Source organism: Fusarium tjaetaba (assembly GCF_013396195.1).
Source record: "Fusarium tjaetaba strain NRRL 66243 chromosome Unknown NRRL66243_c0000377, whole genome shotgun sequence".
Taxonomy (NCBI): Eukaryota; Fungi; Ascomycota; class Sordariomycetes; order Hypocreales; family Nectriaceae; genus Fusarium; species Fusarium tjaetaba.
This window is the reverse complement of record NW_023501573.1, coordinates 56,477-70,292: the sequence shown is the minus strand read 5'-3', so window position 1 is coordinate 70,292 and position 13,816 is coordinate 56,477. Positions and strand designations below refer to the sequence as shown.

The following is a 13,816-nucleotide window of genomic DNA, read 5'->3' as shown; positions in this document are numbered from 1 at the left end:
TCCCCTTACGGCTTAGTCGCAACGAGGGACTGAGGGGCTGAATTGTTCCACTTTAATGCAGCGGCAGGTGCAGTACGTACCTTCCCAGAACTTTCCCATCGATAAGACCTTATCGAACTTTTTTTTTCGCTGGTCGCAAAGCCTCTATTCTACTTTATTCCCTGAATCGTAACCATTTTGCACAACCATACAGAAAACATGGGTGCATCAAAGAACGACCGAAAGCGCCCTCATACTGAGGCAGAGACTCTCGATCCTGCCTCTTTCGAAGACCGCGACAATGGAGCGGTAAAGGCCTCCAAGAGAGCCCGAGTCGAAGATCGAAGGTCGCTCTTCGTTCGATCACTACCTCCCGGTGCCACGAGCGAAAGTCTTACCGATTTCTTCTCTCAGCATTACCCAGTGAAGCACGCTACTGTTGTTGTTGACCAAAAGACCAAGGAGTCAAGAGGTTATGGTTTCGTCACATTGGCCGACGCTGAGGACGCTGTAGAGGCCAAGAAAGCTCTGAACAACCAAGATTGGAATGGACGCCGAATCCGCATCGATGTTGCTGAGCCAAGACAAAGAAACAATACTACCGGAGAATTGCCTGCTCACAAGGTTCGCAAGGAGGAGCATCAGCGACCCCCAAAGCTCATTGTGCGCAACCTGCCTTGGAGCATTAAGACATCGGAACAATTGAGCCATCTTTTCAGAAGCTTTGGAAAAGTTAAGTTTGCCGATCTGCCTCAAGATAAGGGCAAGCTCAAAGGATTCGGTTTCGTTACCCTCAGGGGAAGACCGAATGCGGAACGTGCATTAGAAGCCATCAACGGCAAGGAGATTGATGGAAGAACCCTGGCTGTTGACTGGGCTGTTGACAAGGATACTTGGGAGAAGCAACAACCAAAGGGGGAGGCGAAGCCTAAGAAGGCACCAAAGAAGCAGCAAGTTGATGAGGAAGACGAGGATGACCAAACGTCTTCAGAGGGAAGCAATGATGAGGATGAAGAGGAGGGCGGAGCAGAGGTTAACAGAGATGATCAATTGGATGCTGATCTGAAGAACTTTTTCAAGAATCACATGGAGAACCTCGAGGATGAGGAGGATGATGAAGAAGAAGAGGACGACGAAGATGATGAAGCCGACAAGCAGGCTGAGAAGGAGGTGCAGAGCCTGGCTCCGAAGAGGATGACAGATAACACTTCAACTCTCTTTATTCGCAACCTACCATTTACGACCACAGATGAACAACTCAAAGATTTCTTTGATCATTTTGGCAAGGTTCGATACGCCCGAGTGGTCATGGACAAGGTCACGGAGAAACCTGCTGGTACTGGCTTCGTCTGCTTCTACGACGTCGCCGACGCCAAAAAGTGTATCAAGGGCGCTCCTCGCCCTGACCCATCTCTTGCAGCTGCCAAGAACTCTATCCTCCAAGATGAGAGTGCTGATCCTGATGGCAAGTACACACTCGATGGACGTCTTCTCCAGGTTGCACAGGCAGTAAACAAGCAAGAGGCAACCAACCTCGCTGACAGCTCCCTTGCCAAGCGTAACGAGAAGGACAAGCGCAAGCTCTTCTTGCTGAACGAGGGTGTGATCGACCGAAGCTCTCCTCTATTTAACCTCCTCACACCCTCAGAAATGCAAGTGCGACAAGCCAGTGCCGCTCAACGAAAGAAGCTTGTGCAGGGTAACCCCAGTCTGCACTTGAGTCTGACTCGGTTGGCTATACGCAACATTCCCCGAAACATGGATTCCAAAGATCTTAAGGAACTTGCGCGAAAGGCTGTAGTTGAGTTTGCAAAGGAGGTCAAGGCTGGCCGCCGACAGCCGCTATCAAAGGAAGAGAATGCAAGAGACGGAAAGGATGCTAAGGAGAAGGAGCACGAGCGCAAGGCGAAGGGCAAAGGTATCATTCGTCAAGCCAAGATCGTGTTTGAGAGTGGACAGGGACAAAAGATGCCAGAGAAGGATGGTGGCAAGAGTCGTGGTTATGGTTTCATCGAGTATTCCTCACACCACTGGGCCTTGATGGGACTGCGTTATCTCAACGGCCATCAGCTTGAGAACGAAGCTGGCAAGAAACAGAGACTGGTCGTTGAGTTCGCAATCGAGAACGCCCAAGTTGTTCAACGACGACGTGCCAACGAGGAGAGGTCTAGGCAACTCAACCCAGAACATAACAAGGGTGCAAAGGCTGAAGGCCAGCCCAAGACAAATGCTCAGCATACCAGGGATGACAAGAAGCGCGGACGCAAGGGCGATAGGGGGGACAAGGCTCATAAGGGTGGTGAGGACAGAGGCAGTAAGCAGGCCGAGGAAGAGGGTGGCCGGAAGCCAGAGACAGATGCCGAGATGAAGCACAGACTGATTGCGCGGACTCGAGTGATGCGCAAGAAGAAGGCTCTGAGTCGGGGAAAGAAATGAGTGCTAGGGTGTTGATACATGTCTACTTAAAAAGTGTTTACAACGAACTCCATGGTTAAGGGTGTATTGCAATTTGAGATCAGCCTGTCGTTCGATTGACTGGAAGAGCATGATGTCGAAACTTCATTTGTCGTTATAATACTACATTTTCCAATTCATACAACATTGAGCTGGGAGCGAATTCTACCTTAATTTCTCCATCACTTTCAGAGCGCAAAGTCATTATTTCCAGAGCCAGCCAGTCTTTGCTTTTGCACTTCCTTCCACCTTGATGCTAGATTCCTGGCCATCCTTATCCTTATCCTCGATCTGTGCAGGTTCATTTTCCTTTGGGGCAGGTCGAACGGTATAATGGCTATGGCTTCCAATTTCATTACCGTTTTCATCCAGTGTCTTGACCAACGTCTTCGTATGTAGATAGCCAAATCGATCTACGTATTCGTCCTTAGTAACGATCTGCTTCTCATCGCTTCCAGGCTTCTGTAGCTGCTTCTCTTCACTATTAGAAGATGCAGTAGGGTGGTTCTCGGTAATTAGCTTCATGAATAAATCCCAGGGCGATCGGTCGCCAGCAAAGGATGACTGAATGGTAGAGAATAGTTCATCAAAGTCGTTAGGTGCTCGGCGCAGGTTGCGGTGTCCATGAAGCTCTGCACGGAGATCCTCAATGTCATACTCAGAAGGACTTTCTCCATCCACACGACTTCTCTCTTCATTGCGTTCTTCATTGCTCAGGGGATGATCCCTTGAGGTATGGTTCCTGTCATCCTCGCCAAAAGCAGCGCGCCATACTTCTTGAGCCTTGCGGTCTAACTCTTCGTGTAGTTGGTCCCAATTATTGTTCGCAAGCGATTTCATAAGCTTGGCGGGTCCAGAGTCTTCCAGGAGACCCTGCGATCTCAACCTATGCAGCCAAAAGTACGCAGGTTCACCATTTGGGTACATAGATCGAAGGAGTTTCCGTTGCTCATATCTGGATTTGAGATCTGGTAGTTCTTTTCCCTGTGACTCAGCAAGAAGATCCTCAAAGGCATCTTCGAAGGTGAAGATGGAAGTGTCTATGTCGGAGGGTGCATCGTTTGGTCTAGGCTGGGGCATATCTCGAAGGGCCAGCGGGGAATAAGAGGAGAAAGCGATGGAGGTCATGCTCTGTTCAGATGGCCAGGCGAAGCCAAGATCCAAAGGTCCCAGCATAGTGGATATGTTTGTGTGTTGTATGTAGTGAGTTGTGATGCAGTTAAGACTCAATCAAGTTAGAGCCCAGTCGTTTATGTTAGTAGGTAGCTTCTGTTCGCAACCCGGTTTCCGTGAGGTATCAGATGCGTCGGAAGATGAGTTCGCTGAGATGCGCCTTTTAGGAGGTCACGTACATGGAGGAATTCTTATTGATAGATGGATTATAGTAGGGAACTGTTGGAGAAAGTGCCAGAATTGATGCGAGATTCGTCGTGATTCCAGAAGTGAATTGAATTAAGCAAACCATGTGACAATCGAAAGCTCTCGTCTCGTCCCATTGCGAGTTATGACGGCAAAGTCCAACGCTAGTGGGGGTAGCGGGCAACAACGGGCTCCCCCAAGGCATCGAACCAGTGGCTTACAGTTGATCTTTGATTCTATTGGCCCATTCCAGCGACAAGACCCTGAGCCAGAGACGGAGCTCCACTTTGACACCTCAGTTTCTACTTTCTGCCTCGCCTAAAAATGCGAGATGACATTGGATCCCCGGGCTCGCCAAGGCCGTGCCAACCGCGGGCATACATCACCTCGATGACCAACTTGACTCTCCCAAGGCAAGCTTCTGTCTTGTCTTTTTGAGACATTATTCTTTTGTTTCTTGGTAAATTCTTCCTAAGAACCTATCGCCATCATAGTCGACATATCATCATCATCATCATCTCCGTCTGCAACGGCTGGCCATGCACTGCACGACGCAGCTTCATACTGACCATTCGCTGCCCCCATGATACTCTTAATTACTGACTACCAAACCGACACTATCGATTCCTCCACCACGACGTCAATCAAGCTTTATCCGTCTAAGCTCGGTCGTCTTATTATCCGTTCCCGGTGACCGATCCCCCGAATTTCCCGTCGTTTGTCTGATTATCGCGCCTTAATTTTTCTTATCGACCGTCGCGAATTTATCCAAAACCTGTTGTGCACCTCTCCCGCCTGATGATGCGGTTGGCCAATGTCGAATCGCCATGGCCATCAATGGTGGTCGATTCTTGGGCGCAAAACGCCTCCAATAACTCATCCCATCACGACCATCCCGGCAAGCCCGGCGATAAAATACAAGAGTGGTCTTCTCTTATCGGTATCGTCACAGCCATTGTAGGCAACGTACTCATTGCTCTTGCGCTGAATGTTCAGAGATACGCACATATTCGACTACACAAGCAACGGAGTAGGAACCGGAAGAGGGCGAAAGAAGCTTTGAAGCACCCTCACCCTGGAGATCATGGTGGCTCATACGGCACCATTGGAGGAGGTAGCAATGGAGCTGGGTATCAAAATGGTCACGGAACAAGTACAGATGATGGCAATCGCATGGACGAGAGCCGTGAAACTGATCCGCTGACCGGGTCCTTTCACTCCGAGGCATCGCAGAGCACCGATAGCAAAGAGGATGATACGTCTTCATCATACCTCAAATCTCCGTACTGGTGGTTGGGTCAAGTTCTTATCACTCTTGGCGAGATGGGCAACTTTCTCGCATACGGCTTCGCCCCCGCTTCGATTGTCTCTCCTCTCGGAGTTGTCGCCTTGATATCGAATTGCATCATTGCGCCTGCCATGTTCCACGAGAAGTTCCGACAGCGCGATTTCTGGGGTGTAGTTATTGCTGTAGGTGGAGTTGTTACTGTTGTTCTGAGCGCAAAGCAAGAGGAGACAAAGTTGAACCCCCATGATGTATGGGATGCCATCACTACGTTGGCTTTCGAGATCTATCTTGGCGTAACCATATTTCTTATCCTGGTCTTGATGTGGGCAAGTCCTAGGTACGGAAGACGCACGATTCTTATCGACCTGGGACTTGTTGGTTTGTTTGGTATGTGAAACGGTATGGAAGCTTGCTCTGCAGACACTGACTATAGCTCTAGGCGGTTACACTGCCCTTGCGACAAAAGGCGTTTCGTCGATGCTGTCTTCCACTCTTTGGCGTGCTTTTGCGACTCCTGTCACTTACGTTCTCATCGTTATTCTCCTTGGGACGGCCGTCATGCAGATTCGCTACGTCAACAAGGCGCTGCAACGTTTCGATTCGACTCAGGTTATCCCAATTCAGTTCGTACTGTTTACGCTGTGTGTCATCATTGGAAGCGCCGTCCTTTACCGCGATTTCGAACGAACAAACGCTGAACAGGCGGCCAAGTTTGTTGGAGGCTGTCTCCTTACCTTCTTCGGCGTCTTTCTCATTACTAGCGGCCGTGAGCAAAGCCATGATGACGACGAAGTCCTGTCTGAAGACGATGATTTCGAGGATACCATAGGCCTTTCGAACCAGGAAGGGAATGGCACAGTGTCCTACCAAGACGGCCAAGGGTTCTCTACCCCCAAGTCACGGTCACGACGGTCCAGTCACCTGTCAGGTCTTAACTATCCTGATGCACAGAGAGCCTTGAAAGCCGCGGTTACACCACATCAGGAGAACAACAATCTTCCATCAGCCAAGGCTTTGAGTTCTCAGATGTCTCCAGGCCAGGAAGCTATGGCTTCTGGTTTCCCCTGGAACGATTTCGGAGGGCCGTCAACACCACCGGGAAGAGGCGTTAGGGCGTACTCTACAGACTCAGTTCTTGCACCACCGGGTACCGCGGGCTCAGCGGCATTTGCCTCCCACCCAACAACACCAATGAGAGATGCCTTAGCTCCTGATGGCTCGCTTCTCCCACGTCCTCAAGCTAGTCCTTCGAAGCCCGGTGGTACTGGAAGCCGATCCAGGACCTTTATCTCCCCTTCCCCTCTATCGTCGACAGTTACCGCTGTAGTCAAGGATGCCTTTTTGCGTGCGTCTGACGACCCGAGCGTGCGCCAGTCCTCGATGCGTCGTATACGTTCCACCATCCGTGCCGGGCTCTTCTTTAACGAAGACGATGAAAATGCTGATCCCGAGAGCAACTCCCGGTCGAACACGCTCCCCGCACCATCAGCAGCGCCGGTATCAGTAGAAAATCTTCCTAGCGCCTTAGACGAGGCTGAGGGGCCTGCAGGCGAGGACGATCTGGTGCGTCGGAGGTCACGCAGTGTTAGTGATACACTAGGCGATTTCTTTGGCGTCCGGCGCAAGAAGCGCCATGATGGCTATTTCGCGAGCGACGTCGAAGATGTGACAATAGGAGGAGCTACCCCAGGTCAAGATCGGACGGATCGTCGAGGGGATTACCAAGAAGTATAATACGCGGAGCATCTAATAATCATGTTTATGCAAACACATACACATTGCGAGCCGGCGTTGGTTAGCACGTTACTCTTCTTACTGGCGCCGGAGTCATTTCGTTGTCCAGGCTTCTAGCGTTGGCGTTTGGGGTCTTAGAGTAGGGGTGATGAGATTAGCTCAGTTTCTGGGATAGTGATAGCATATGTTTAGCAGCATTTCATTGCTTCCATGTTTAGAATCCAATGGATATTCGCTCGCCTTGCAGTTACAAGCCTGAACCGGAGCTGGACAAGGGGAATTGGTAGCCTCGGGGTGATCCATGGCGGGGCCTCTCTTCTCTCCCGTCTCTTATCTTGAACCATCGTTTTGCTTGGTGTCTTTAAGCTTGAGGTTCAGTGAGTTAGCGACTGGACGCCTAGTCCTGAAACGAAACAGTCGAGTGCTGCTCTTGTCGATCGTGATGGAAAATGTGACAAGTGCCGTAATTGGCTGAAACATTAGAACTCGCTTCTCGCGTCGCATTGAAAAACATCATAAGACTGTGCACTGTGCTATCATGGTACCCTGCTTCAGCTTCGCTTAGGGGTCTTGAGGAGGAACGGTAGCGGAGCGAGTGTCCGAGAACAACGTATATTCAACGCATCTATGCATGCATGTAGCCGTAGCATCTATCTCATATGTAGGTGAGTATAGGCACTGCAGTAGGCAGGTATAATGGGTTGGTTGGTGGCTCTGGTATAGGCAGTGTAGGTAGTTCGTGTAACCAGGCGTAATACAAGCTGGCGGATATTCGCCGAATGGTGTCTTGTAAGTTGCAAAAGTGTCAAACATTAAGGCCCAGCCACGAGAAGAAAAGGCCCCTTTCCCGTTTGGCCTGACAGGGGAGGTGTTGTATTCTCCGAGGCTACAAGACCTCAATTGGGATACGATCAGCACTTGTGGCCCTGGAGGGTACTCGCAAGCTAAGCTAAGTCGTAGTGCTTCCGAGCTTGTGAACCATGAACGTTGGGCTACAGTGCCCGGTGGGAGGGAGCAGAAGAGCGAAGGGATGGACATGTAGCATGTGTCTGGCTCCAACGTCTTGCGCAACCTCGGAATTGAGTTTGTTAGCGAATGGTTAGCTGTCTGATGTCTGTCTGCAAAGAGCTCTAAATCGGGACTGGGGCATATGGACCACATACTGTGCCTGCTATGTACGTACAGGCATTCATGGATGGGAGACCCAAGAGACTGATTGTTCATTTACCGACAGGTAGGTAGCTCTGATGCCATGCAGCGTAGACAGTTAGGCTGGCCTGTTTTCAAGGCCCAGACAGATCCCATTCCATTATCTTGGACTTGGATGACCAGGGAAGCAAGTGAGATCCCTGTCCTTGAATTTTTGGGACGTGGCGCTTTGAGTTCAGGAACAGACATGTACAGGCTAGAAAAGTTACTAGAGATTGAGCTGCTGGGTACAGGGCCTGAGTATCAGTAGCCAGAGTTGACAAGATCGTCTTCCTTGCAGAATTGGCTTGCAAAGATGCATTGCCAAGATGATGTGACAGCTGCTTTCAAGTGCGGCAATTGAAACGACCAACACGAGATGCAGTAAAGACACTGAAGGAGCCTGCCTAGGTAGGGAAGAAACAGATGAGGCCGATAGACATACATAGACCCAGCGACGGAACACGAAAATTGATTCCGCGGCGCTAGACCTCCAACAACCAACAACCGACAGGCCTCTTTAGCGGCGGGAAGGAAGGGCCAGAGGCCCGAGGAGACGACGGGCAGGCCAGGAATAAAGAACTCTCCAGTGAATCCTCGATCCTTCACTGGATATCAATGCCTAGACCTAGAATGCAAGGGTTGGGAGGCTCAACATCCGACCAACTCTCGTGGAAAGAACTGGGTAATCGGTATCGGGTGGGTAAGTGAGTGAGCTTGGGTTCCCGATCCCCACGAAGAGATCGATGATAATTTGTATCCGTACAGTCTGTCTACCTGCTCGCTATTTCCTACCGTAGGCGGAGGCTAGAGGCTGGAGAGATGTCACACTGTATCAAGGTTTGCCGATGAAGGGTTGATGCTTGTTTCCCTTGAGCTCCTCTGTATCCGTACCTACATATGTATTGTTCCACAGTTTCTGCATGTTGTATCCGCTTCCCACGTACACCGGGTCGTGTTCTGTCGTATCGATATCCATAACACGAACCCTAATAACGTCCCTCATCAAGAAGGAAAGGGAAAAAACGTCAATGAGCCGCCCTTACCTGTGTCCCAAGGTTTAACTGCATCTTCAGCTGCAAGGACCGAGGATTCACACGCAGGCATGCGCATGGTCAACAGAGATGGTCACACCGACTTATTATAGAGTCCGGGGGTTGCATGAATTTCGACGTCGTACATTCCGCGGTCGCATATGTACATACAGCAGCTAAGTTGACTTTGTGTCTGTCTGTCTAGCCGTTGTAAGTGTATGTGTTGGCTGTTGGCTCAGGGAGAATGGATGAATTCGGCCCTTGGAACTGCAACATGCGCATACCCGCGCTGATGTACCGTATGCTCGTGTGCGGTACAGCAGAGTCCAGCCTGTCTGTACAGCATTCATTCATCTCGAACGGCGAACCCAGGCTTGAGCCCAAGTCTGTGGGTGGCCGTTGTAAAAGGGCAAGGGAGGGTATCCGCAGTTCTCAGTGGTCTGGTTGGCTCAGTAAAGGTTGTTGCAAGGGCTTCCGATGCCGTAAAAAGGCACCGCGCGCGAGCTTCCGCAGGGCAAAACAGGGCAAGGGTCGGGTGTAAGACTGCAAGTGATGAAGGCGTCGTAGGCGGCCCATCGCGGCCCTTTCTGCGCCGATTGGTTGCTTTACTTATTGACAGGTACAACACAGTCAGCATTCCAAGCCAAGCAAGCAAGCATTTCCTCTTTGGATAATGAAGTAATGCTCTTCAAAAGCAAAGGCCATATGTATGTAGTATTCAGGATGGACTGTTAGTATGTGAACCCTCAGTATCAGGAGATTCAAGAGCATAAGCAAGATGTTGTGTTACTGCATCAGGTAGGTATCTCCATCAACAACAACCAACAAACAAAGAGTTCGCCGGGGACGTATTCCTTCAGAAGCACGTCTCCTCAGCGGTGTACCTTAGTCTATGGGACTCGTGTAGATTTTAGCCAAGTGTGGTAGGTCGGTGATCGTCAAATAAAGACCTCAATCTCCCCCGCGCTGCAGATTCTGTCATTCCGAATTCAATGCTTGACATCCATGATGCCAATGTCAACGAAACCCGGGTCCCTGGTCTGCCAGGTTGAGTGAATGTAAGAGACAGCTAAAGCAGTAAAGCTCCCGCCTGCCAGTGAGCGAATTCGTCAATCTCACCAACGATCACTGGAAGAACCTACCTCGTTAGGTAAAGCATCGGTTTGACTTGTTAGTGGAGGAGGGTAAGCAGGCAGATAGATGGCTCTGTTCCTGATCCTGCCACCGTTCCTGACAGCCATCGGCTAAAGTGAAGCAATTGCTTGTGTCAGTGGCGTTAATCCCCTCCGATTACCCGGTGCATGAGGTGTCAAGATGAGATCCCCAAAAATCTTCATGGAAGCATGAAGGAATACGGCGCAGTTTAATTTGCCTACCCGGTAATAGGTTAGAGTGTGACTGGTGATTTCAACGCTCGTGACCAATCACTATACTTGTCCTGACCTGGATGCTTACCTCATGCTGAGATGCAGCTTTCACGCAATTGTCGCAGGGAACTTTTGGGGTCAGTGAGATTCGTTTGAATTATCGTATGCACATGGAAAAATGTACCCGGACTCAAAATATCGGGACCAACCGCGTATAGCGAGACACGACTGCCTCATTGAATATCTCACTGACAGGTACTACCTAGGTACCCAGCTTACTGAGAGATAAGCTCAAACGCACCTTCTCGAATAGTCAGGTAATTGAGTTGATTAATGTATTTTAACTATTTACCTGCGTCAATCGGAAACCCATAGGGTAGGTACCTGCCCTACGTAGGTAATTGGGCGGGCAAGGGAGGTGAAGTGAATTGAGTGGTATAATGGAGGAAGGAAGTCCATCTTCTGCATCTACGCAGACAGGAGCACCTGGGCATGGGCAACTTTATCAACTCCCGATTCATCGAATCTCCCCAATGCTTTCTTAAAATTCCTCTCTTCATCAATAAACTTCACTCTACCGGTTTGATCATCGCGTCATTCTGATCATAATCTGCATATTAGCTTTCAGCGGCAAAACCATATCGTGACGACGTCCAGTATCGAAGGTTCCATCGCGGCTTCTGGCGCCACCTGGCCTCCGTCTAGCAGCCTCTAACAGTCTCAAAGCTACCCAAGCCCAGCCTTAGCGTCTCGGGTCATCAAGCCCCCAAAGCTGCTCCTGCAGCCCCAGGGTCAGTGGCGGCAAACATCCGTATGCCGTCGCCCAGGACGCTCTCTACGTATTTCCTTAGCTCAACAGCTGGCGCAGCTTCTTGTGGAGTTCGGGACAGGGGCAGGATGCCACTTGGGACATCAACGTGATCAGTCCCTGGGCCCGGGACGAGTTGATCGAAAGATAAGGGGCTATATCGCTCCCTACGCACCAACGCGCGATTCAAGCAGGAGTTGGGAAATACCAAAGCTCTCCCGAAGCCCCAGCTGAGTTCTGTTACACGCACGTTCTGGATGGCCTCAGTGTGTTCGCTCAAGGGCCCGGCACTCCTACCCCTGGCCACTAACCACAAAGGGCAAAGGAATCCTGGCCCTGGCGCTACTGCACGTTACTGCAGGGCCCTGGTTCCCTCCGTTATTGACTCCTCCCAGACTGGAACACTAACTTGCAAGCAATTGGCAGAGCCAACAAGGTCGCGGCAATGTCCCAGAAAAGATTCACCGCGTCTGTTTCGTCGCATCGGCATCAAGCTTTTTGTCTCATCATATTCGCTCATCCGGCTGTCCTTCCGCGTCATCCACGAGCCGATCTTCTCTTTCCAAACCCGGATTCTTGGACGGCGCAGTGTCTTTCAAAGCCCACCACGCGTCCGTCGTCCCATAGCCCGTCCCAGCGCAGCGGGTCAGGGCAGAACCAAGACGCCTGAGCAACCGATGGTTCCCCTTCTTGTTGATGTTCCTGTTTTACCAACCGTAGGCGTCGGTGCCATTTGTGCACAAAGCTCACCTTAATGCTCAGGCTGGGTGCCACGCCGTCTGTGTGCTGCAACAGCCAGTCTAGCTCAGCCCCTAACCTTGCTTAGCTCCTAGACTCATGATTCTCTATCCATCCGGCCCTTATCTCTCGTGGGGTTAGGTGAGATTTCTACGACATGAGAAAATCTCGTTCCCTGGTCACATAGGCGTCTAAAAACAGTCCATGAGTGTTCTGCCGTCCCTTCCAACCAGGAAATGAAGATGTACCAGTAGTTCGTCAAGATCAAGACTCGTCTTGGCAATACTATGGCGCCTTCAATGAAATGAGCCAGCAATCTCCTCAAATCGATAGCTTTTGACTCAAGCAATTCAACGGATTTCATGGCTTGGAGAGCAAGCTTCCAACTGAAATAATGGCTGCATCGCCAAACGTTATCTGGTCTATGATCACGGGAAAAGGCATTGCACACGTTTCAAAGCAGCCTTCATCGTCCAGATCTCACGTGTTTTCTGGGCTGATTATGATAGACATGCTTATACCATGCCTTTAGCTAGATCTTGTTCCAAACCATCAGTGGTTATCCTCCATAGCAAGGAAACTCCTTAAACTAGGAGAAGATGAAGCAATCTGCAGATGTGGTCATTGCTCAACCTTGGCCACGGTCTGTATCATCCTCGCCATCCCCGACGCTAAAACGAACCACAAGATGTTTAGTGGGCTTCCAGAGCTTGCAACGCCGGACGCGTTTCTTCTGATGACCCGCAAAAAGGGTCTTGAGCTAGCGCGTCATCTGTTGCCCTGCTTTCAAGTTCACTCCTCTCAGTCGATTAAAAAACGATAACAGGATGCGTGAATGAACGCCCAGCTGCTGTGGCATGCTTGAGACTGCAAGTCTCGCAGACGATGGGCTATCAGTCGAAGGCATGGAAACGGCACAGCGTAAACGAGAATGAAGAGAACCATGAAGCCATGCATGGGAAAGCACGAAGCCAGTGTCCCAAGGGCTCCGAATATACGGATGGAAATGCAGTGGGGTAGAAGGGCTGGGTGAGAAGACCCTTGCAGTTTTCACCGATCCCCTCTCTTCTGGGTCTATTGCATGTCTTCTGCGAAGTGTTGCCATGTCAAGGTCTCGGTAAGTAATTTCGAACTTTCATTAGATCCCTCCGATTTTGATTGAAAGGATTCCCCGGTTACATTTGTCCATGTCCATTTCTAGATAACGAATCGTTGGATCATAGAGACCGATTCACTGTGTTCATGTCACACCTCCAGTCTCCGAACTCCCCACGACGTCAATGGCCGAGTACGTAACCTGCTCTGTGGGTTCATTCGTCATCCGAGCCAAGCGGAGTGGCTATGGCTTCGTTCCTGCATTGCTCATGGAGCCGGTTCCCCCAAAGCTACTGATAGAGCAGAGCTAACAGGGAACAGGCTTTGGTCCTCTGTCGAGCATTGCACTGAGGCCAGCAGGCTTGACGCGGTCTGTCAGTCGTGTGTCACTCAGAAGCTTTGCTAGTAAATCCTGAAGACAGAAAGTCTATCAAACCGGGCGCCGGATTCCAATGGCATTATCTGCCACGAGCTCAGCGTGCTGAACTGCAAGTATCGTGTATTGAACGGGCAGCCGAGAAAGAAACAGAGTCCAGATACCAAGACTTGTTGCTGCGTTGTCATTACTAACCAATCCGACTGCAGATACCGACTTTTCCTTCTTTCTTTTTTTGTGCTTTGGCTTTGAGCTCTTGTCGTTGTTTCAAGCTGCAGACAATGAAAAACCTGCCCATTGACGCACGCATAACGACCCATCTCATCGTTGTGTCAACATCCACTTGTTCATAGTTGCTTCTGTGGATGTGAAAAGTTTTGCAGGTCATTTTTGACT

General features: G+C 50.4%; 3 protein-coding genes across 3 annotated transcripts; 2 read left to right on the top strand and 1 right to left on the bottom strand.

The window, feature by feature from the left end:
• Positions 1–198: 198 nt before the first annotated feature.
• FTJAE_12996 (nucleolar NOP4 (NOP77)) lies at positions 199–2,415 on the top strand (the record flags this gene model as incomplete). The annotated part of the gene is made up of 1 exon (XM_037346093.1): positions 199–2,415. The coding sequence occupies one exon, from the start codon at positions 199–201 to the stop codon at positions 2,413–2,415; it is 2,217 nt and encodes a 738-aa protein (XP_037199986.1).
• Positions 2,416–2,637: 222 nt separating this feature from the next.
• On the bottom strand, positions 2,638–3,609 carry FTJAE_12995 (uncharacterized protein; the record flags this gene model as incomplete). The annotated part of the gene is made up of 1 exon (XM_037346092.1): positions 2,638–3,609. The coding sequence occupies one exon, from the start codon at positions 3,607–3,609 to the stop codon at positions 2,638–2,640; it is 972 nt and encodes a 323-aa protein (XP_037199985.1).
• Positions 3,610–4,593: 984 nt separating this feature from the next.
• On the top strand, positions 4,594–6,814 carry FTJAE_12994 (NIPA 2; the record flags this gene model as incomplete). The annotated part of the gene is made up of 2 exons (XM_037346091.1): positions 4,594–5,467; positions 5,520–6,814. The coding sequence occupies 2 exons, from the start codon at positions 4,594–4,596 to the stop codon at positions 6,812–6,814; spliced, it is 2,169 nt and encodes a 722-aa protein (XP_037199984.1).
• Between the last annotated feature and the right edge of the window lie 7,002 nt (positions 6,815–13,816).